General features: G+C 37.3%; 1 protein-coding gene across 6 annotated transcripts in view; it reads left to right on the forward strand.

Annotated features, from left to right (window-relative positions):
* The window catches only part of LOC131543561 (activating molecule in BECN1-regulated autophagy protein 1A-like), a 109,062-nt gene that overhangs the window by 6,710 nt on the left and 76,740 nt on the right, over window positions 1–25,612 (forward strand). For 3 of the 6 annotated variants that reach the window (XM_058781012.1, XM_058781016.1, XM_058781015.1), the window contains exons 8-12: window positions 4,785–4,871; window positions 7,431–7,613; window positions 10,083–10,157; window positions 11,197–11,297; window positions 21,401–21,511. In XM_058781012.1, the coding sequence (XP_058636995.1) occupies window positions 4,785–4,871; window positions 7,431–7,613; window positions 10,083–10,157; window positions 11,197–11,297; window positions 21,401–21,511 (557 nt within the window). Of the gene's footprint in view, window positions 1–4,784; window positions 4,872–7,430; window positions 7,614–8,462; window positions 9,655–10,082; window positions 10,158–10,253; window positions 10,362–11,196; window positions 11,298–21,400; window positions 21,512–25,612 lie in introns of those variants that run through there. The other 3 variants (XM_058781014.1, XM_058781017.1, XM_058781018.1) reach the window with 3 other exon arrangements.

A 25,612-nucleotide genomic window follows, 5' to 3' on the forward strand; every position in this document is an offset into this window, starting at 1 on the left:
GTTCATTTGGGAATCCTGAAAAAATGTGTACAATTGTTGCACAAAAGCACAATTGTTTTTAACATTGATAATAAGAAATGTTTCTTGAGCACCCAAATCTGCATATTACAATGATTCTGAAGGGTCATGTGACACTGAAAACTGGAGTAATGGCTGCTGAAAATTCAGCTTTGCCTTCACATGAAAAAATTACACTTAAAATAATTTTAAAGCTTTTTTTATGCCTCACAAACTTAAACATGGATTGTTTTGTGATCCTGTCACAATGTAATGCAGGCTCTGCAAAGATACGGTTGGCAGTGCAAACTATATCTCAAGGCACAGCAGCTGAAAAGGTTTCACATTTGAAATGGGCAACAACACTGTGTGAGGTGCTTTAGTGCTAACACGCCAGCTGTGAGTTTGATGTCATGTCAAATGTAATTTTTAACATTCTTATTCTTCAGTAATAGCCTCTTTGCAAAGCCTGTGTTATATAGTGACAGGACCACAAAGCAGTCCACACTGCGATGCACCACAGACCACATAAACTGTCATTAGAGTAAAATGATCAGGAACCTTGTTTGGGCTTCAAAGAAAAGTGTCTGACATGGAAATCAGTTTGATCTGACCTTGTGCCCGTCTGGATGCACTCTATTAGCCTTCTCAGCAGAGTGTGCCATCCAGAGCTGGACCTAGTATTAATGAGGTGCTTATCTGCATATCAACACTGTCACTTTCCCACAGCACAGATAAATAAACATTGAGAAGCGAGTAAGGTGACAAAGAAAGTGTCTTTTTGCATTTTGCTAAATAAATGATTAATCTCACCAGAAAGGAGTTACGTAGAAACAGGCCAGTGTATTTGCATGCCATTTGTTTTTAAATCTGGATTTATGTAAATTCACCAAGCATGTCAAAAGTGAAGTGCGGACTTTTGGAGCCTTCACACACACGTCAAAATTTCACCCTGAACTGCTCTAAGACCCCTATAACAAATTAAAGTATCTGTAAGCTACTGACAGAAACTGTAAGTGAAAGGAACATGTTTGTTGTGTTTATGCTGCAGCAGCACAAACAGAATGAATCTGTCATTTGAGATTTGTGAGCTTATATTTCTCACCCTTGTGATCTCACAGTGCTTGAATTTAGTTTAATTTAATTAAATTACTGTAATATCTGGAAAAACTGCATCTTCTATTGAAAAGTGATTAAAAGTGCTCTCAATGAATAGTGTATGTATACACTATCATTCAAGTACGATTGGGGTCAGTACGATTTTTTTTTAGCTCTTATACATTTATTTGATTAAAAATACAGTAAAAACAGTAATATTGTGAAATGTTATTACAACTATATATTATACAGTATATTACAAATACAAAGCGAAATTGTCAAAATAGCCATTATATGATTCTTCAGAAATAATTTTAATATGTTTATTTGGGGCTCAAGAAACATTTCTTCTTATTATCAGTGTTGAAAGCATTTCTGCTGCTTAATAAGTTTGTGGAAACCATGATACTGTTTTTCTTTCTTTCTCAGGATTCTTATAGAGAAATAGATGCTGAATGAATATCTTATAGATAGAATGAATAATAGTATTAATAAAAAAAGTCTTATAAACCCCAAACTTTTGAATGGTAGTTTACCGTATGTGTAGACTTTTCATCATGACAGCTGTAGGAAGAGTAAGTTGATAGTCTGACCATAAGACTGTGCTTAAGACACATAGATTTATTTTGTTTGTGCATCATCACGAAACAGTCTATTGTTTAAGGTCCTTTAAAACTAGTCTACTTGAGTCATTTAAGGTAAGCATTGACTCACAGCCTAGTATTCAACTGCTTCTCTGGACTGTCACATAGGGCTGCAACGATTAGTCGAAATTATCGACAACGTCGACAATAAAAAATTGTCGACAAATATTTTTGTTGTCGAGTAGTCGTTTGATCTCATATGAACTAATGTAAGAGCCTGCTATACTGCGGTTTGACCAGCGCAAGACTGTAATTCAGCCCTCCTGGATGCAATTCAAGAGAAGAAGACACACATCGCTTTAGAGAAAATGCATCCGAAACTGAGCGGCGTTTGGATGAATATGTAAATATATATTGCGCGCTTTCCTCTCAGTAACGAAATAAACACAACAAAAACTGACAGCAGTGTGAAAGCAGCAGTTAAAAATACATCTGATTACAACGATGTGGATGTTTGCATGAGCCTGCAATTCAGTACTCAAGTAAAGTCCGGTCACATCATGTTTATTTATATAGTAACATACTTTATGCAATAGATAGCCTTAATTCAAGCAGCTTCATGGTATTAAACATGGAAAAACAGTCAGTGTCGCTTTCAGTTAGAATTGCAACTTGATTTTCTGTTATAAACCATCTTTCCAGTGTGGAGCTAGCTAATGATAAAATCTTTTTATTAGTGGGGAAAAAATAATTTAATTAAAGTGACAGTTTGGTTTACAGAGCTCAAAGCTTGATCTAGCTAAGGATGAGAGGTTTTGGTTATCATAACCCTATAAGGTATTTTAAGACATGTTGTGAATAAAATAGTTTATCCAAAGCATCTTATCACTTACCTTTATTTTGTTTCTTATCTATATGACTTACAAAAGGAGATATTAAGCAGAATGTGCAAGATGTGTCATTCAGTTACTTTTTCATAGCTACTTAAATGGTGAGAGAGTGTCTCTGTCTGTCATCTCATTTTGTGTGCCAAATACGTCTATTTGTTTAATGAATTGGTAACACTTTACAATAAGGTATCATTTGTTAACATTAGTTAATGTATTAATTAACATCAATGAACAATGCATTTATTACATTTATGTATTAATCTTTGTTAATGTTGGTTAATACAAAATACAGTTGTTCATTGTTAGTTCACAGTGCATTTACCAATGTTAAAAAACACAACTTGTGATTTTTATAAATGCATTAGTAAATGCTGAAATTAACTAAGATTAATAAATGCTGTAGAAGTATTGTGCATTCTTAGTTCATGTTAACTAATGAACCTTATTGTAAAGTGTTACCAATTAATTGTATTATAATTGTAATTACATAATATTCTTTTCTAAAGCTGAAGTGACCTTTATGTTAGAATATATATAACTTAATATTTTAACTAATTGCAAAAGCTGAATAATCAATCAAAGTCTACTGATAAATCTGTGAAATAATCGATGATTAATCGTTCTAATAATAGTTAGATTAATCGATTATCAAAATGATCGTTTGTTGCAGCCCTACTGTCACATTTGACTTACTTTGACTTAGTAGTCATGAAAATGCTAGGTCACTTGGCTCATAAAGAGAAGTCTGATTTTGTTGGGTGCTGCAGTTAAGTTAACGACCCACTTTATAAGTTGAAGTTCATCGCATTGGCACTTTTGTAAGAAATCTGACCTAAAATATGGGACAATCTTTGCAGATACTCCCCTCAAGGGTTCCTGCATTGCCAGCTACAGTCCATTGGGGGGCAGTAGCTCATTACACTGTGCATATGTGGCGGTAACTTTGCACACAGATCTCCATCACTGAGTGGCCTGTAGGTCTTTATTCTGATGATGTACTTGCACTCTAACACACAGTCCTCCTCTTTTCATGTCACCAAACAGCCTGTCCCATGTGCATGGCTGTGCTGTGATTTGGCTGTGTTTTAAGGCCAATGCTGTGCAACAAAAAAACAGTATCACACTTCACTTATGCAGAAGTGCCACAAGAATTAATACTCTGTCATTTGACGTTCTCCCATGAGTCCCGCTCCAGTTCAGTGTTACTGACTCACAGCTTTGAGCATGGAGCAAAGTTTCAGAACGAAGTCTTCCCACTACCTGCTATGGTGTTGTACCTGAATCAAGAGCAACTTGTTTACTGTAAAATAAATAGAAATGGTTTAATTAGAGTAGCATATAGATACAAAATAACAAAGCTTACATTTAAAAGTTACCGTAGAATACAGAAACGTGAAAAGATTTTAATACGGATGCTACATGTGCTACTTCTAAAGGTGATTGCAGACAAAACAAGTTAAAAATACCGTACAGCCAACATTACCAGAACAGGATGTTTCGTAAATATTTTGTGCTTTTTTAAAGAGCATTGTTTGCTTAATCTCTGTTAAAATGCAGATCTTGATCTTTAAGAGTCAAAGGGAGCAAACAAAGCAAATGTGTGAAAAGGAGTCAGAATCGATCCGTTCTGTTTTTGCTGCGAGTCAAAGGGCAGAAGATGGCATTCTAATGAAGAGCTGAGCACACCCACACCAAAAACATTCACATACACACACACCACACTGACTCATGCTGAATAAAAATGCCCCGCTCGTTACACAACTGTCCGTCCGGCTTTGTGCCCTGCCAGTCTGAGACAGCATGTTTTCGTCCGCAGGACTCGGTCTCGTCTTTTAATGGCCTTTAGCAAACTCTTTGTTGTATGAGGAATTGAACAAACTCAAACTTAACAAATGCCCCAATTTAACGGGTTATTAACCGATTCCTAGCCAGGCTTGGCAGAGCGCACATCATTACTTACACATTACATTCATTTAGCCTTTGCATAACAGTCTGTAATGAGCATACTAATGTCCTTGTGCAGTTTAATGAGATTTTTAATGATTGTGATGGCCCATGGTGAGGAGTGTTACTGTAGAAACAGCATAGTGGAAATCAGAGGAAAATGGGTCTTCCTCTTCTTTCTGTGACGTCCTGTCCAGAGATTCTTTATGAGCAGGAAGTGAAAGTCTTCACAATTCAAACACATACAAAACAATGTAATTGTGTTTTTTAGGAGGCTGCTGGAGTCGTCCATGATGTCTCTTTCCAGATATGACGTCTCTGGATCACGAGACCACCCCATCTATCCCGATCCGGCCAGGTGATTCATTGTGTGTGTGATGTGTGTGTGTTTGTGTCTGTCTGTGTGTGTGTGTTTGTGTCTGTCTGTGTGTGTGTGTGTGTGTGTGTGTGTGTGTGTGTGTGAAAGTGTTGTGTGCACTGCATTTCATGGTCATGCCACTTGGCCGGTGAGGTCTAGGTAATGAAGAAGAGTGTGTGTCACGCTGCCGGACAGCGGAGTGACATTTCAGACCTGCCAACACCCCAACGTCCCCCTAATTCAAACGGGCACACACATAGACTGTCAGCATCCTGTGACTCTGTGAGCGAGGCTCATAATAAAGTGAGTTCATTGCTAGTGAGTCATTGTTGAGCTCTGGGGAATCAGCTGTGGTCTGGGACCAAGACGGATTGTTAGCACGGACTCCCGCTGGCAGGTTCGCACAAACACACAGGCTGATGCACATCTCTAACCTGTGAATTACCACAACAGACTCATTTACCCCAGAGCAGAATGTACCTGGTGTTAGAAGCCATCCGAGAAGAGGGATAGTCTGAATTCAGCACATTCAGAGCCACAAGTAATTGGCGCTATATGACACGGTTGTTTCCCAGATCTCTCTCTCTCTCTCTCTCTCTCTCTCTCGGTCTCTCTCTGTATATTGGCCTAAAACACGTTCTCAAACACATGCTGATAAATTGTGTGTGTGCGTTGTGTTTAGGTTCTTACAGACAGACTCTCACTGATTTGGCTGATTTTCAGTTCCTTAAAGCTCTAAAAAGTTCTGCCAAGTTTCTGTCCCTGCAACTCTGTGTGTGTGTGTGTGTGTGTGTGTGTGTTTGTGAGGGAGAATATTCGGTTTAGTTGGCTTCATAATTACAGTAATTCTCTTTGTGACTGGTGAGGATGTGTGACCATTGTCATACCCTGGGGTTTATTTGGAATTTAGCTCTGTTTGTCTTAGTATTACGCTCATCTGTTCCAAGCTGGTGGCAGATGTCCTTGCTCAACTAGTCCAAGACAGAATGAAACTCCAGATGCTCTTCCTGTCTAAACTGCACAAAGGATTTTAGTATTGAGGGCTTTATTCAGCGAGTCCTTCTGCCAAAATGCTAACTAATGTCTCTGCAACTGAATTAAATGAGAATAGATGCAGCTTTTATTGAGTGGATGCAAAAGTTAGTATTAAGTATATATCAGCTATGCATAAAAGATGTTTAAAAACAGAAGATGATCAGGGGAGGTTCCTGTCAGGATGGAAAAAGTCATATGGTTACAAACATGAAAATGTTACTGATTCAGTGAACAGGGGCCAGTTGCAGAAACATAGCCACTATGTTAAGACTGTCTTAAGAATTATTTTGACCAACATACAGTTAGCCAAGAGGTAATCAGTCTTACTTTTCTGATTAAAATTGGCCCAATAAATTTTTTTTGTCTTACTTTGCAAAGTTGTGAACATGGCCTGTTGCAAAAATTGCTTAGACTAGTGTTAAAAAGTTAGTCATCTAATTTTTTTCTTCAAGACTGGTCATAACTTTTTTTAATTCAGTTATTTTATTTGTATTGGAACCGTAAGACTGATTACCCCTTGGCAACTGCTAGTTGGTCAAACTAGTTCTTAAAGGGATAGTTCACCCAAAAATGAAAATGTGATGTTTATCTGCTTACCCCCAGGGCATTCAAGATGTAGATGACTTTGTTTCTTCAGTAGAACACAAACGAAGATTTTTAACTCAAACCGTTGCAGTCTGTCAGCCATATAATGGCAGTCAATGGTACCCACGGCTTTGAGAGAGAAAATACATACACAGACAAAACCAAATTAAACCCTGCGGCTCGTGACAATACATTGAGGTCTTTAGATGTGAAACGATCAGTCTGTGCAAGAAACTGAACAGTATTTATATCGTTTTTTACCTCTGATCCGCCGCACGGTCCAACTGTCCTGAACGCGTTCAAACAACAGCCGGCACATGATGCGTCTTCTTCTTCTTCTCGCTTTACGGTGGATCGCAGACTTGTAAGTGCATTATCGCCACCTATCTTGTAAATGAACCATTTGAGAGATAGGTGGCGATAATATAAGATATGCAACTGGTCTTGAAGAAAACCAATTAGATGACTAACTTTTTAACACTAGTCTAAGCAGTTTATGCACCCAGCCCCAGAAGGAAAACGCAACATGTTTATTTGTGAATCGGACCACTTATACCTTTGTCATTTGGATTGGTTTGTCTAAGTTTTATGCTTTATGGATTAATTTAAACATCTCTTATAGGCCATTGCATTAATGTACTCAACAGACAGTTTGTGATTGGTTACAGTGCTGAACGGTTGAAACCTTAACCAAAATATTAATTAAACACAAAAACAATATTATAAAAGTAACCATAGCTGTAGTTCATGAGTTTAAGTTGCTGAAGTATCTCTATCTGTACTGGCATTATACCAATATTGGCACACATATAGTGAATCAGTGCATCTCTGTGCATGTATTTATTTGATTAATTCATCAGTATAGAAACAGCAGGATGACTTGTTTGGTCTAGTAAATATCTAACATCATTGTGGGTTCTATCTGTGTTGTGTGTGTAGGTTGTCCCCTGCAGCATATTACGCACAGCGTATGATCCAGTATCTGTCTCGGCGTGACAGCATTCGCCAGCGCTCTCTCCGTCCCCCCAGCAGACCCCGACCCCTGTCCTCCAATCCCAGCAGCCTCTCCCCTGGCCCTGCCCCCAGCGTGGAAAGCAACGAAGTTGACTTTGAGGACTTTGAGTAAGTAAACAATAACACAGACACACAAAGCCTGTGCCAAGCGATTGTTTCTGCATTCTTACCTGCTCTCATCCGCTCGTAAAAATCTCTATGGATTTATTTCCCTGTTTTGTTGCTAGGCAACCCAACAAACATACAAGGCAGGCTCTGAATCCCAGAATGTTATCATTTCTGCTTTCCAACCGACGTACTGAGCTTGCCAACAATTTTACCAGAGTTGCCCGTGGCTTCTCTTCTTATAGCGCTTGGCATTAGCGTTAGCCTTGGCTTGAAATGCACTTTGACTGATTCCGATGGGACGTACTAATGTACGGCTTTGTGCTTGCTGCTTGCAGCTTTTTTCCTCATCTGCTGGACAAGTGAGAGAAGATTTTTTCCTCTCATCTTTTGTGTTTTCAGTTGAATTCAAACTTTTGTATTGTGCTTTTTAAAAATACACATTATTTTAAAGCAGTTTTACTAAGAATGACAAGGAAAAACTGCCCACTATGTTTAAGTTGATGAGGAACAAACATTGGACAAGCTAGGAAGCCCACCTGCTCAGGCTTTCACATATTTAAACAAATTACACTACCATCCAAAAGTTTGTGGTCAGTAATGTGGTCAATAATGTTCACAATAGAAGTCTTTTATGCTCACCAAGGCTGCATTTATTTGATCATAAATACAGAAAAACAGTAATATTGTGAAATATTTTAAAACTGTAAAATAAATATTTGAAACTTATAAAATGTAATTAATTATTTTAATGCCGAACTGTTATTTTTGTTATGCTGTTATTTTTACTGATTTACAATTTTTGTAAATCAATTTTTTTTTTTTTTTTACAATTTATTGTATCATTGCTGGATATCCACCTTTTTCTTGCCATAAAAATGGGCGCGGCCATTTGTAAATTGGTCTATGGGTCTAGCTTCTGGTCTCATCCGCATCCAGCTGTTTTTAGCTGTACAAAACATGATATTGAAAATTGGTGTGTCTTAACATATTATTTTAAGATATTATCTTAATTATGAACACACATGGTTTGTAGTGCACACAATTTTACCGTTTACTGCACGTTATTATTCTACTAGATAATGAACTGGAAGTCTCGCCCATAGGCTTACTTCCGCGTTGAAGAAAAAAGTGGATAAGTATTTTCCAAAAAAAGTCTTGCTGACCTCAAACTATTGAATGGTAGTGTACACACAATGAATACATAAATCTATATTATTAAGTATAATGTAAATTAGGTGTAATGATTAGAATGAGTTCTAATGAAATAGGTGCCCATGGGATATGTGAGTTGGGGGATACAGGCTGTGTGTGTATGACAGACGTCTGTTAAGACATTGATTGGATAGACTATACAAAGACAGATGGGGCATAGGGGGGTTGAATATAAGAGTTGTTTTTGGATTTCTTCTCTTTTTTTTTTCTTGAGAATTTACTAAGCCATAAAAATTTTTTAATTTGCAAATTATGAAATTACACATCCCTTGCAATCTCATTATCAGACATTTAAAAACCTGAGCAATACTCTCTTATTTTGGAACTGTTATGAAGTCCATAATCATATTTTTAATATGCAAACGCTCTTTTAATTTATTTGCAAATGTGTTTTTGGAAGCAGCCAACTAGTCATTGGTCCTTTTTATGGAACCATTAATGCTCCAAAAAATGTCTCTCTTGTCTCTTACCTTCTCTTCAACCCCTCCACTAGTTGAATATCGTTGTTTCTCTCCTCTCCAAACCACGCAGCCCCCCCCCCCCCTCTCTTTTTTTTCCATCTTTTTTTGGCACGGATTAGATGCCCTCCTCTGAGCTGATGAATAATTCCACCCGCTGGCTGGAGAGTTCAGCGTTCACTGCAGTCTGGGACCACAGATCCATATTCATCAGAATACTTATGAAACCCATCAGTCTTTCAGTTTGCCTTCATATTAATATTTATGTCTGCCAAAAAAAAATTCATAAACCTTTTCTTTTCTTTCAGTTCTTTATCAGTCATTCCCACTCTTACCTTGTGAGCGTACTGATGTTCTCATTCAGCTAAAATGTGATTGGAGAAATACTTAAGCACTTTAGTTGTTTAATTTATTAAAGGTCCCATGGCAATGTTTTTTAACATTAATATGAGTTCCCCTAGCCTGCCTATGGTCCCCCAGTGGCTAGAAATGGCGATAGGTGTAAACCGAGCCCTGGGTATCCTGGGAAAGCGTTCCTAAGGAAAGCTCATTGTGGGACTGGCTCATAGTGGCTGAAATTCTGCACCAAGGCTGAATTTCAGGAAACAGACTTCAGATACAGTATTAGGGACCACTTAGGCCTATATAAAAGCATCCAAACAGCAGCATGTCATGGGACCTTTAAGTATTCATGCTTTGAATTTATTTTCCAAAATTACAAATGATTTTGAGCAAGTTACGTTTGATCTAATGATTATATTGTGGCTGACCAGTTCCGTGTGTGTGTGTGTATGTACAGAGACAATGGAAGCAGACATAGGGCTCCTCGTAATGCACGCATGTCTGCCCCCTCCCTTGGTCGCTTTGTGCCCAGGTAGGAACACTTTTAGTCTGCTTATGCCAATACACCAGAAATACATGCTAACTCTGTTCCAAAACCTAGTGAGCTGCCTCACTGCCTTCTGCCTACATGGGTAGCGTCCAGCTGAGAGTGTGTTGTGCGTCATACAAATAGCATTCTGCAGGCACAAGAAGTACACAGGAGACCTGACTCACAATTGATTTCAACAGAGTTGATGTGAGAGAAATGACGCAATATTCTAATAATAATAATAATAATAATAATAATACATATTATATTATAAATATACACTGCTTTTAATAAAAGTTTGGGGTCAGTAAGGTTTTGTTTAAATGTGTTTTATGCTCAACAAGGCTGCATTTATTTGATTAAAAATACAGTAAAACAGTAATATTAATAAAACCAGTAATACTAGGAAATATTATTAAAATTTTAAATGACTTGAATATATTTTCAAATGTAATTTATTCCTTTGATGGCAAAGCAGCCATTACTCTAGTCAACTCTGTTATCAATGTAGAAAACAGATGTGATGCTTAATATTTTTGTGGAAACCCTGATATATTTTTTCAGTATTCTTTGATGAATAGAAAGTTCAAAGAGAAAGTTCACATAAGTTTCACACTATGAAACAGAAATCTTTTGTAACAGTCTTTACTGTCACTTTTGATCAATTTAATGTATCTTTGCTGAATAAAAATCTTAATTTCTTTCAAAAACTTTTGAGCTGTAGTGTATATAGCACACGTTTGGGGAATTTTTTTATTTATTATTATTTTACATTTTTATTGATAGTTTTCACAATTGAAATTTGTGTTGAAATTGGTTTTGTTATCATTTATATTTAAAATCAGCATTTTTCGCTTTTCGTCTGTCATACTGGATGTATTGTTTTACTGAATTTGTCACAGTGCACTATAAAATTTCCTTCTCTGTGAAACATGCATGTAATGCTGATTTGTGTTACTCAACTTCAAAACTCTCAAATCTTGGGTTCACGTGTCCTTTCATTCTCTCTCACACTGCCTCTGTTTCCCTCCATCCCTCCCAGGCGGTTCCTCCTGCCGGAGTTTTTGCCGTATGCTGGAATCTTCCATGAGCGAGGGCAGCCGGGCCTGGCAACACACTCATCCGTCAATAGGGTCCTCGCAGGTATGTTCGCCCTCTAAAGCTACAGGAGTTTTCTAATATTAGATGGGCTGGGTACTCACTGAAGGCTTTGTCAGGGATGAAACTTCCCAAAAATGTTTGTGTAATGTCATGTGTCAGGTCAATGACGAGTGCTAATTCGCCCACTCACTCTGCTATTTTGGCTAGGAGGGCTCTCAGTGGGGCTCTTTAACAGCAGTTATATTAGCGTTGACTTTTCTGCATTAAAGAGGTAGTTCAACTGGAAAAAAAAATCTGTCATCATCTGTTCACGCTCTTGTTGCCCCAAATGTGTATAATTAGCACAAAGCTATTGTAAGGGTTTCAGAAGCCATGTAACACTGAAGTTGTTTTGACTCTTTTTTTTTTTTTTTTTTTTTTTATTCTAAACAACTTCAGATGAACACATTTTCAATGAACTACCCCTTCAATATTAACCATATGCAGATGAAGCTAAAGTATTAGCTATGGAAATATTGTTTCAGCTAACTTGTTATTGTCCATGTTTTCTACCTTGCTTGACCCAAACAGCTATGGTTTTGTATTTCCTATTTTTTAAGTCCCATACACCAAACCTACACTTCAAAGCAACTAAAGTTACTTTCTAAACACCAGATAATCTCGAAATATACATCATTATACACCTGTATGCCCGCATTGCAGGGTTATTAAAAAAAAGTTGTCTTGAAACCAACTGCCAGCTGCATCGGATATGCCGCTGAGCATCTACATATAGTCAACAACTTCCAGAAGTGCGGAAGAATCAAACAGATGTTGTGAATGAATAGTAGATTACTAGATGTGTACTGTGGAAGCAGAAAAAAAATCTGATATATTGGAAACAACATGCACAGCTCTTATTTTCGGGACCAACTTTACAATTTTTTTGTCAGCCATCTTTTGAGTGCTTTTGAGGGTGGACGTCCCTTACTTCACAGATCCCACTCCCTACATATCCTGCACCAATTCAACACAATACAAATGTCCACAGAGCTGTTTTTCGCTTTTGCACACCAGCGTTCTTTCTCTCTCCCACACAGAGAGGCATCTTCAGCCCACACTAATTGCAGTGTGTGATACGAGGTTCAGAAATGCCCCTCTCCAAACCCTCTCCAGCTCACACAGAAAAGAGCATCATGGCTTCACTTTACAGAGCAGCAATCGTTCAGTCCATCTCTCCTCTCCTCTCCTCTCCTCTCCTCTCCTCTCCTCCTCTCCTCTCCTCTCCTCTCTCCTCTCCTCTCCTCTCCTCTCCTCTCCTCTCTATTTTTATACTGTTAAAGGAATAGTTTACTCAAAAATGAAAATTCTGTCATCATTTATTTACTCTTGTGTCATTCCAAACCTGTATGACTGACTTTCTTCTGTGAATCTTTTTTTTTTCTCTCCAAACAATGAAAATTAGTAGGGTCGTATCGTTTGGACTCTAATTATCTGCAAAAGAAAGAATTAGTAAATTAGTAAGAAGTAAATGAAGACAGAATTTTTAATATTTGGGTGAAATATATTGTGTAGCTGTGATGTAAACAAAGTCCATGTACATGGCAGTGTTGGAACAGTTATTATGGTCAGTTTTTCTGTGGCAAGATTAATTATGCGCATAAATTAACTGAATTATTGTTAAATCAGTACTTTATCTAGTTTTTTTGTAATTGTCAGGTGCACTGGGGGTGAACTAATCATATTGAATTTTTCAGTTTTTAAATAGAGAATTACTTTATTCAGCATCCATTAATCACTGTTGGGTTTAAAGTTCAGTAATAGGGGTTGTTTTGTGGACTCTTATTATATTGTGTTGCAGAGGGTAGTTGCATAGCCATGAGGTATGATTGGCCCTTGTTCTAAGATGAGAGAAGAGGACTGTCATTGTGAACCCCAGGGCAAATATACAAACTGAGGCAATTACCAGCACACATTCCACCTCTTCAAGCATTCTCCTTCTCTAACTGCTCTCAGGCAACCTTATACAAGCCCCACAGCACAGAGCACAAATACCCACATTTTAAGGCACAACTTTCCACATATCCAGGATTTCTCTCTCACTCTCTCTTACTCTCTGTAGATTTGCTGTGTACTTATTTCTCTACCCTAAAATCAGGGATCTTCAATTACTTTCTTTTGAAATCCATATTAATTTTTTAGTGGAGGGCCAACATTTTTCAAAGTAGTTATTAGATTATGGCATTTTTTATTTTAAGTCTAAAATGATATCATGGGAAACAAAACTAAACACCCTAATATGTTCAGTGACTGAGAAGGCAGACAGATTAAATTTGTGTATATATATATATATTTATTCAATACTTTTTGAAACCTCCATTTGCCAGTTTAACAGCTCTAAATTTTCTCCTATAATGCCTGATGAGGTTAGAGAACACCTGACAAGAGATCAGAGACCATTCCTTCATCCAGAATCACTCCAGACCCTCTTCTCTTCAGTTCACTCCACTCATTTTCTACAGGGTTCAGGTCAGAGGACTGGAACGGCCAGCAGAAGCTTGGTTTTGTGCTCAGTGACCCATTTTTGTGTTGATTTTGAGGTTTGTGTTTGGATTATTGTACGGTTGGAAGATCCAAACATGGCCCATTATAAGATTTCTAACAGAGTCAGTCACTTATTGATTTTTTTATCTGTTGGTATTTGATAGAATCAGTGATGCCATGTGTCTAAACAAGATGTCCAGGACCTCCAGCAGAAATATAGGCCCACAACATCAAAAATACAGCAGTATATTTCGTTGTACACATGGTGTACTTTTTATCCCTGTGTTCAACAAACCCATTGTGAGTGTTTGCTGCTAAAAAGCTCATTTTTTAGTTTCATCTGACCATAGAAGCCAGTCCCAGTTGAAGTTCCAGTCGTGTCTGATAACTGAATATGCTGGAGTTTGTTTTTGGATGAGCTTGAGTTCTTGAAACCCTCCCAAACAACATGTGGTGATGTAGGTGCTGTTTGACAAATTTTTTTTTTAAGGTTTTCTGACCCCGAGACTCAACTATTTTCTGCAATTCTCCAGCTGTGGTCCTTGGAGAGTCTATAGCCACTGAAACTCTCCTTCTCACTGTGCATTAGGACGATTTAGACACACATCCTCTTCCAGGCAGTTTCGTAACATTTTATGTTGATTGGAAATTCTTAATTATTGCCCTGATGTTGGAAATGGGAATTTTCGCTGCTCTAGCTCTTTTCTTAAAGCCACTTCACTAATTTGTGAAGCTCAATTATCTTTTGCTGCACATCAGAAATATATTCTTTGGTTTTTCTCATTGTGATGGATGATTAAGGGAATTTGGGCTTTGTTTCCCTCCTATTTATATTTCTGTGAAACAGGAAGCCATGGCTGGATAATTTAATGTTCATTATCACCCTGGAGTGCTCAAAATTGGGAATATGATTGGGAATATACTTCAGAGAATTTCTAGGGGTGCCAGTAATTGTGTCCAACGTGCATTAGAGAAAAACATTTATTTCATAATGATATCCCCCCCCCCCCATTTTAAATTCTTATTATCCAATGAAAGGTTAGATTTTTGTGAATTTAATTTTAATAAAAGATCAAAAGGATTAACAATGTAGATTAATTTTCACAGCCTTCTTTGATCATATTTACCAAGGTGCCAATTATTTTTCCATGACTGTGTATATATATATATATATAATACATACACATACTGTGTGTGTGTATATATATATATATATATATATATATATATATATATATATATATATGTGCTTAGTGCTGTCAAATGATTAATCACGATTAATCGCATCTGCATTTTGTTTACATAATATGTGTGTGTACTGTGTATATTACGATATATAAATACACACGCATGCATGTATGTATATATTTAAGAAAAATATGTTAAATATTTGTATATTAAATATAGTTATAAATTATATAAATATATACATGTAAATACATGTAAATATTTTCAATATATAAACTGTATGAGTGTGTATTTATATTTACATAATAAATATACACAGTACACACACATATATTATGTAAACAAAAACTTTTATTTTGGATGTGATTAGTCACGATTAATCATTTGACAGCACTAAATACACAATACACATGATCATTAATAAAAAAATAAAAAAGTGATGTTCAAGCTTAAGAATGAATAGCTGTATAAAACCAAACATTATATGTATGAAGGTTCAGTGGCGCTTCCTGATAACACTTTTTACGGCACGCACTCTGATCAAATGAGCTGCAACAGTTTAATGCTTGATGTTAACGGTCAAATATGTGTGCTTATGCTGATCTGGGTCATGTTTGGCAAGTAGCTGAACTATGACCATTGGAAGCTAAAAGCATGCTGTGCCCTGGCTTGACAATTGTTGACCACTTGAGTGCTTTTGATTTCACCACAGAGTTTTGTACAGAAAGCACTCTCATGTATCAGGCAGTTTCGTGATCTTTAAATCAATCCTTTTCTGTATAAATTGTTAAATGGGCTGTATTTGGCCCATGGGCCACTTGGCTGACAAGCTGTGTTCTTGATTCTTCCTCTTCTTCTCCTTCTTCCTTCCAGAAAGTGTTTTGTGTAATGATGATATTTGTTTTCAATGAGAATTTGATTGTTTTGGTTGTTTGTCACTCAACTTCAAACTGTCCAACTGTATTTAAACTATAGTTCATGGACAGTGAAAATGTTTTTTGCATTACCTTAGGGTTCATAAATATAAATATATAATTTTATTACATTTTTATGTAATTTAAAAAACGAAGCTGAAGATATTGATGAATCGTTCACAATAATATTATAACATGCATTTACAAAATAGATACGATCAGTTGCTTTAAGGGAATATAATCATTTGTTGAAATGTCATACTGTTGAGAAATATTAGGGTATGTGTGTGGTGTATGTGTGTGTGTTTATTAAATATTGTTTAACTACAGATAGGAAGTGCGATAAAGCCAGAGCTGGAGGGCCTTAGGATGGAGTGTGTAATGAATGAAGGGTTAGTGATGGAGAACAGTGACCCTCTCTAATTCAGCCCGTCTCTGATCCATTCAGTCCTGCTCCACCCAGCACTGCAGGCCTGACGGATCCCTTAGGCTGTTATTGTCAGAGAGAAACCCAGTTTATATGGACTTTTCAGAGCATGAAAAACTGCAGCACAGACCCGATTATCTTTAATGGAATGGTCCTTTCACCAGACTTTCTCTCTCTATTTTTGCTCTGTCAGGTCAGTGCTGAAGAGGCTGCTCAGTATATATGAGGCATATGACTGAATTCTGCTGCACAGGCAGATTGGTAGTTTATGTTTTGGTGTGTGAAGTCAGTTTCAACCATTTTGGAAAGTACTGATATAATTAGTTTTAGCATGAAGAAACACATTTTTCTTGGTAGTCGTCCTAAATTCTGTTATTGTACGGGACACTTATGATGACCTCGTTTAGCACACGCACCACATGCCATCCAAAGACTCCCTCGGGTAATCACTCCTTAAAACACTCAGTAGAGCCGCTCTTAAAACACAGCTGAGTCTATGGAGAGTTCAGGTGAGGTCTCCCCCTCTCTCTCTCTCTCTCCCTCCCTGTTTCTCTTGTTTCTTGTCTTTGTTTTTCTGGGCAGCTCCAGGTAGTGACCCGTTTTTGAGAGGTGCAGCATCAGTAATGCCCCCCAGCTGCTCTTTATTCTTTTGCATTGGCAGAACTCAAAGGACTCCAAGGTCAGGGGTCACATGTCCTAACCATTTCCAGCTCTATGTACAAGGGGTTTCTGATTCTGAGAGGTCCCATAGATTTGTAAGGAATGGTAATCTCACTTTCTGCTTATGCAGTGCGGTGTATACTGTATGCATACTTCTGGTTTTTAAATAGTATGTAAAATAAACATATTGAAAAATGTATTACATTATTGTTATGTAATGCATTCTATCATAGAACACAATGTAAAATTGTTTATTATTGAAATTATATTTTTACGTGTTTAATTCACATGCACACACATATACAATCATAAACTTTTAAACGGTAGTGTATACCTTTTGGCATTATTACTCAACTTGTTTTTTTACTACTATGCTTTTCTGAACATAGTTTAATATATTCTCTCTGGTAGATAACATCATCAAATAGAGACGCCTTAAACCAATTTGATGGATCTATTTAGACTAAAAAAGAAAACTGTTGTCTGTAAAAGCTTTGATGAGGGGCATATCTGAGGATTTGCCAGATTGAAGCATCAACATGTTTGATTAACTGATCTACAGGAAAAAAAAAAAGTTAATTTTCAAATGATATTTGCATTTCATCCCTTTTGATACTGTCATCCTTTGAGAGTGGCAGCCTCTGGGTAAAGCGAAAGAGGATGCAGTTTGTCAGATCTGTTGTTGCAATCCAAATCTATCCAGATGACACTGCATTATGACATACTAGGCTGCTGAACTGTATCCAGAAAACATTGCATTGCTCATGCCAGCTGGAATGGTGACTACTAGTTAACAGTTGTAACAGCTTTCCTGCTCTGTGGGAAAAGGTGCAGGCCTGACCTCCTTGGTGCTAGCTGCCTGTGTCTGTGAGTGCTGAGAATGTAATTGGTGTTGAGCAGAAGTTTAATCAGCCAGCAGGGCGGGAAGTGCTGATCCTGCCAAGACTCTGAGACCTGTTAAACTAATCATCCAAACTTTCGAAGATCTCCCATGGCATTTGCCTAGTGTAACAGAACCATTTGATCGTCTGACACTGTGCTTTTGAGGTTCACAAAATATTAAGTGAATCCTAGGATTAAGAGAATATGACATTTTTGAGCATTTTTGTTGAGACTAGTTGAGCTGGTGTGTGTGATTTGTCTACTGTTCATCCACCTGTGGCGGACTCTCCATCCTGAACTATACCTGACAGAGCAGCTGCCTAGAAAATACACCCACTCACTTTCACTCTTTGCAGCTGTCTATATATTAGACTTAGAAAAGCCTTACAAGATTACATTTGGCCATCTGATTGCAAGTTTAAGTATCATTGACGTTGTTATAAGATTATATACAATGTAGTGCTAACTTATCTCTCATGCTCGTTTTTATTTATTTGGCTCAATTTCAGTTAGTCTCAGTTGAATTCTCTCTCTCAGGAAGGTAAATTGAAGATATGTTTTTGAATAAGAGAATCATATGTCATCAAATTACTTTCAGTATGTCTTCCAGTATGAATATGAATATGGATAAAGCATCAAGATTATTTTATTGACGAAAAATGTGTAAATGTGCTTTTGACATCATAACTGTGAACACTGACTGTTAATATATAAATTATTAGTAGTAGTAGTATGGTGTTAAGGGATTGTTCACCAAAAAAATTACAATTCTGTCAAAATATTTTCTTGTGTTCGACAAGAGAAAAAAAAAATCATACAGGTTTCAAATGACACGAGGGTGACAAATTTTTTGTGCTTTTGATGAACTTTTCCTGTAACAAACAAGGTGTAGCAGTGAACTTTTAAACTGAGTGTTTTTAAATATCTCTTTTTTTTTATCTGTGAATATGTAAATGACTGTGAAAATGTAAATGAATATGCACAACCTGATTTTGCTGAGTTCAATGTGTTCCTAGGTCAACATCTTTGTTGACCCTGGAACAACATTGTGATTAGCCAATCAGATTTGAAGAAACAGTTTATAGTTTTTGTGAAGTTTAGGCTTACAGTCAGTGTTTCGTGCTTGTACATCAGTATCATTCATCTATCATTAAATCTGATTTGAAGTATTACTCGCGGGTAAGGTTAGGTTTAGGTGTTAGAGATATGGTCAAGACAAAATTTTTGGATTAAAATGTTGTTCCAGGGTCAACAAAAGATGTTGGCCTAGGAACAATTCGAACTCAGCAAAATCAGGACGTGCAATGAATGTATCCCCCAGTGTCTACAGCCTCTGTCCACCTTGTAAAATTCTCCTCAAGCACTCAGAACCCCCATAAGTTTCAAATTTTTCAGGGTAATTTGTTTTGCATCTATGAAGAAAACGATGGCCGTGAAAAAGGTTTAACTCATAACTGCACTGTGACAGATGATAAATACTTAATCCCTCACCCTCGCCTTACTGGGGGGTTTTTTTGTGATAAAATTGTCATTTAAGTGTAGCTAATTCTTGTAAACTCAGTCTGTTCCACTCCACTCCTCCAAATCGTCTCTATAATAAAACCATGTTACTGTAAAATGATTAATTATGTCCTTTGTTTTTTTGAAGGTGACTTTGTGTCACAAGGATGTATTTATGTGTTATTCATCCTAATAATGTTTTTGGCCTGCTGATTTGCCCTGTTGTTGACCTGCGCTTTAGAGAGTAAAAAATTGATGATTCAGTTTCCGTCAACACACTCGTCTCAGTTCTTTCCATCATTCTGTTCTCCCTTATTTCCAATTTAAGGGCTCTGTCTCTGTCAGTATGGCCAAAACTTACACTACTGTTCAGAAGTTTCGGGCCACTAAGAAATGATTGTTTTCTTGCAAGCATGCAATAAAATGTTCAAAAGTGACAGTAAAGGCATAACATTACAAAAGTTTTGTAAGAGAAAAAAAATCATTTATTTATTTATTTTAACTAACATTTTAAGCAGCACAACTGTTTTCATAATAACATGTGCAGTGTTAACAGTAGAATAACACCAACACCGGATATGTTGTATTTCAGGTTAGGTTTAGTGTAAAGTCCGCAGCATTCCAGTTCCCAAAGGGTCTTTTATACGGAGAGAAGCTCTCCAGCTCATTAGTCCATGGCTGTTAGAGTAGCTCCTGAAAGCCTGTCTGAATGCCAGCTCACTGCACCTGGGTATCTGTGGGCTGTAATGGGCAGACAGCAGCGTGCAGGGGGAAGCTGTGTAATAGATATTTATGTCTGCATTACATCTCCTTGAGTCCAGGTCATAACAGGCAAATCTAATCTTTTAGCCAGGCCCAGGATCGACCCTCTGTATGGCAAATGGACCTCTAAGTGTACTGTTTGGCCAAAGCCTTCTCTCTTCCCTTCTGTAATTACGGTGACAGGGCTGAGCACCGAAGAGGACAGCCTGACATTTCCTTGTTTACCTCAGAGAAGAGTTATGTTGCAGACAGAGACCTGTATTAAATTCAGTGGCGAGTGTTTTGTCTGATCTGCTAAGTGCCCGGAGTGTAATATAGTTTATATAACCATTGAAGGACTCTTTGAGAAACAAGTTATCGCAAATAGATGAGATTCCTCAGGCAAAACAAAGCTTAACTGTTATTGTCTAAATTAGATGCAGAAGAGGATTTGTAGATATATCAAATAGTGGAGATATGTAAAACCTTTTCCTTATTTTGTCTGTTGCTTTTATCTGATCTCATTTAACCTGGTGTTACCAGTCTTAGTAGGGCCATGTTATTAATTTTTCTGTTTTCTGCTTGAGTGTTCAGGCCTTGGGTTGCACTCAGAGATCCCCTGTAAACTGCAACAAAACCCAGTAGAGCCTCTTTAGTCAAATCCTGTTCGATTTTCCTTGTTCTTGTAATGTGCGGTTTCTGTTGTGGTCAGATACGCTACCATTCAATAGTGTGTGGTCGGTAAGAGTTATTAATAGTTTGAAAGAAGCCTTTTATGCTCATAGGCTGCATTTTATTTGATTAAAAATAGAGTAAAACAGTAATATTGTAAAATATTACTATAACTCAAAATACCTGTTTTCTATTTCAATACGTTTAAAAATGAATTTTATTCCTGTGATGGCAAAGCTACATTTTTAACAGTCATTACTTGTCTTCAGTGTCACTCGATTCTTCAGAAATCATTCTGATATGCTGATTTGTTGCTCAAGAAACATTTCTGATTATCATCAGTATTGAAAACAGTTACTGTATAATTTTTGTAGGAAACTGTGATCCATTTTTAGGATTATTTGAAGAATAGAAAGTTTAAAAGGACAGCATTTATTTGACAGAAATCTTTTGTAACCTTTACTTTGTGATCAATTTAATGCATCCTTACTGAAAAAATTGACTGACCCCAAACCTTTGAATGGTACTGTATGGAATGTGCATTATCAGCCTGCTTACGTAGAAATATTGACTGGTTGATGAATTGTTTAATTGCTGTATCTGTAACATGTGACTCTCTCTTTTTTTTTTTTTTTAAGGTGCTGTAATTGGGGATGGTCAGTCTGCAGTGGCCAGCAACATAGCTAACACAACGTATCGTCTACAGTGGTGGGACTTCACCAAATACGACTTGCCTGAGATCAGTAACGGTGAGTGGTTGAAGGGGTGTATCAAAGCCATTAATGACAAATAGACTGTCATATTATCAACGAGAGATGGGGGAAATTAATGTATTAGTATATTGTGATTCTTTCTTTAATGATTCTGATTAATCTACAGTCGTTTTAAGTTTAGTTTTTAACAGTGAATATTTCACACACACAAAAAAACTCTTGAGCAAGTATCTAAACTCTCTAAATCATCTGTCACATGTCAGATCATAGTCCAAGAGGCTTGGTTTTGGTTATGACTGGGTTTTGCATATGAACAGCAGATTAATGAATAAAAAATAGGATTGGGATTGAACCCACCTCTGGTTCCAGTGGTGTTTGTTTGGGGATTTTCCAGAAAGGCACGTTTCTGAGATTTAATATTTGCCATGTGCCCATCCACCCGAACAGAAACACAAAATGCTTCAATGCCCAACAGTGTTGAGGAAATCGTAGTGAGGGGAAAGACTGCACCATGATAGAGTAGCTGTAGAGAAAGGTAAGAGTGAGCACAAGAGTGCAGCTGATGGAGGGCAGATGCCATGGACAGGAGAGGAAATTGGTCACATATTAGAGTTGTTTTCTTCCCTGCCTCTCTCTTTCTTTCCCTCTCACGATGAGCGTTACTGGAAGCTCTTGGCGATTACCCATGGCTGATTACAAGATTGCAGAGTGATTCTTGTTATCTGGGCTTGATCTCACACCTGGCAGCACTTAGGCACTAACATCTGTTCAGTCTGTGAGAATCTTCAGTATCTCAGAAAACAAAGGTTAGCATCCCTCAGGGCATGTACACACATCCAGATACACACAAGAAGATGAGTGCGGTGAATGCTGTGTTTGTTGTGCTATGAAGGTAAAAAAAAAAAAAATGAAATCAAAGTCAGTCCTTATAAAATTCGGTTTGACCTTCACTTATCTCTTAACCCAGAAGTTCCCGACCTGCTGAGGATCTGTTGATGGATGAGGATTGAGAGTTTTATTTGTCAGTTCAGTTTAAATACTCAGATCTCCAACAGACAGGGCAATAAAACTGACACGAGTTTAGCAGTGCTGGTGTTAGAGTGTAGAAAAACAGAATAGAAATGAGACAGAACAGCACAATGCATATCACGCATGCAGAAGTATTGCACATCCCAATGCCAGTTGGGTCCGGTTCAGTCAAATGGCTGTTTGAGAGGACAGAAAAGATTTTGTTAGGTTTTTGTTAAAGCTATTCAAACACGCACAATTGTTTTGTAAAATCCCCTTACCCTTCTTGGCTTGCAGAATCCCCAGCTTTGCCCCAAACACGTTGAAAAAAATCTCTGGCTTCGCAACATCCTGCAAAATATGGTTTGTTGTGGCTTATCATGTTTATTGTAAAGTACCCCAAAAAAGATGGATTGAAAGATTTGCTTTCATTTCATTCTAATTGTTTTTGCTGTTATTTTATCTCTGTTTGGTGCAAAGAGGCAGTCTTGGGTGTCCCAATGGTTGATCATAGGAAGTTTTCTCAGTCATATTAAAAATGTGGTCCATTCAGACTGAAAATAAGTCCACACGACAACCATAATGATAAAGATGCAGACAATCATATTGTTGGAATCACTTTCAGAGCATTTTTCTCCAGCTGATGAATGGCTAAAAACTTTGACAGCCGATCAAAATCGTTCCTTCTTGAATTCAAGTTCTGCGCATTAGTGTGCAGTTGGAATAAACAGATCAATATCATCCATTGGTATGAACGCTAATGTTACTATCATTATAGTTACGGTTATAGTGTTCATTTTTGCTGTGAACAGGCCTTTATGATCATGAAAGCCACAGCACTGTACTGCAACACTGTTGTATAAATTATTCTATAAAAATTACACTTACATTTTCAGCAGACAGTTCTTAGAAAAGAATCAGTTTTTGTTAGATCCACACTGCTTGCAGAGTGAAAAAGTGAATGTTAACTAACACTGATCACAGTTTGAGCTATTGTATCTAAAGGAGAAAGCCAGCAGTTGTTTGATATCAGAGCACATAGCATCAGATTTTCTACAAGTATTACTGAAGTAAATGGGAAATAGCGGGAGGTAGAACTGGACCGTGTCAGCTGAGCAGAACACTAACCCCCCTGGACAGAAGCCCTCTTCACTTCCCAGCAGGCTGCTTCCACTCTACAGAGGCCTGAGTGCATTCCTCTGTCCTCCCACAGTTCACATTCCCTCTGGCACATCAGTGCAGTCTAATTACAAATAAGAAACCCGTTATAGGCATTAGATGTCAAATAAACTGTGCTATTGATTTTGGCGCTCATTAGAAGTTCATATATTGTGCTGCAGTCATAGCACTGAGTATTACTTAAACAACTCATGTTGAATTTGTGGAAGCTCATTGTTGTACAAAACAGTTAAGATCGAAATATTTCCATTAGACATGCTCTTGCCATTTTGCTTTTGTGAACTTTTTTCTTTATGGTGGTCTATATGATTCTTTCCTCCTCTATAATTATTTTAATTCAGTCTGGTTTAATTGAAAGAAAAAGCACTTAATCTTCTTAGAAAATGCTGTAATTATGTGCTCCGTCTTACATGTTGCAGAATCAGTTTGATACATTAATTAAGAGAACTTTTTTCATCCAAAAATTGTGGAAGGACATATGCGTTAGAAATCCAGTGCACTTGTTAAAAATAGCTTTTCAAAAATAGCTAGTCAGACTTCAGGCTATATAACCATTAGTGTAGATGGGACATGGTGCAGATTTTTAGGTCATACTGTATGAGAAGTAATTATTTGCTCTGTAATTTGGTCAGTAATAGAAGTTGAGTTTTCTCTGGTGTCATTGTGATGGTGATAATTTAGCTGCAGGTATTTGATCTGAACCCTGGCCAGTGTAGTATAAAACAAAGCAGTAGCACATCCATACTCGGGTCTAATGTACAGTAGGAAACATTATTTTGGTATTATTGAGATACTGTCATGGTTTATATTAATATTTTGAATTTGTTTTTATTTTTATATTTTCTGTTTTAATTGTACATTTATTTTTCACATTTAAATGTAATTTTTCCTTTTTCATAATTTTTTTTGTCTGTTTTTTTTTTCGTTTTTAATTCAGTTAGTTATTTTAGTATATCAAGTTCAACTAAATGTAAATGATAAATGTTCACTTAAAATAAGTTCAAATTTTTATTTATTTCAGGTTACTTTATTTCAAGTGACAAAAATGTTTTTATGGGTTTTAGTTTTAGTTCTTGTTTAGTGAAGTATAATAACCCTGACACTGAGGAAAACACGCAAACAACTTCCACAGTAATAAATATGAAGACCTGAAGTGGCTGCAGGGACTCTGAACAACACTTCAGTTTCACCAAGTTCATATGAGCACAACATAGTGTTCCCCAGACAAATGGTTAGGGAAAAAACTCAATCTGATCCACCACCAAATTGATGCATTGGACTTTATAACCTTGCCAACCTTTCTGTAAGAAATCGGTAACAGAGGACTTTAGGAACCAGTGAACAGATTCGAAAAGGCTCCATTTAACAAACACTGATCTGTCTATGTATTCCAAGATGCCTCATCCTGTCAGAGAATGACCAGTAAGAGGGATGTCACATACCTGTCCACTAAAGTCCTTCCTGCCTGCCTCAACCAGCACACAATTAAGGTTCTGCACCCTATCACCCGACAGAGCAGGGACAGGCACCTCCAAGAGGTGATAATGACATTGTTCAGCAGTAGGAGGCACGACAGGTGAATCACTCATCTGTACAATGACTGATATCTCTGAGCAGTCAACATACTCGGTAGCACTGGACACCTACCAGCCATCCACATCTATCTCTTCCCTCTTTTCAGTTTCGCCGAACTCTGGAACAAAACAAACTATCGGCCAACTCCAAAAAAACCCATCCTTGAACTCATTTGTGCCTACAGAGGTGGAGAAATCTATTGGGCTAATGCAAATCTGAGGCAAAGACATCTGAGCATGACGGACCTTTAGCTGAGCAAGCTCATTATCAAATATGAGCTTGAATTCTCCTTACTAACTACTCTTTCCTCTGGCCAACTCAGCCTAAGAGCAGAAGTATTAATGAGCTAAGATGTTTCCATGCTCTCTGATGCAT

Source organism: Onychostoma macrolepis, chromosome 07 (genome assembly GCF_012432095.1).
Source record: "Onychostoma macrolepis isolate SWU-2019 chromosome 07, ASM1243209v1, whole genome shotgun sequence".
NCBI lineage: Eukaryota > Metazoa > Chordata > Actinopteri > Cypriniformes > Cyprinidae > Onychostoma > Onychostoma macrolepis.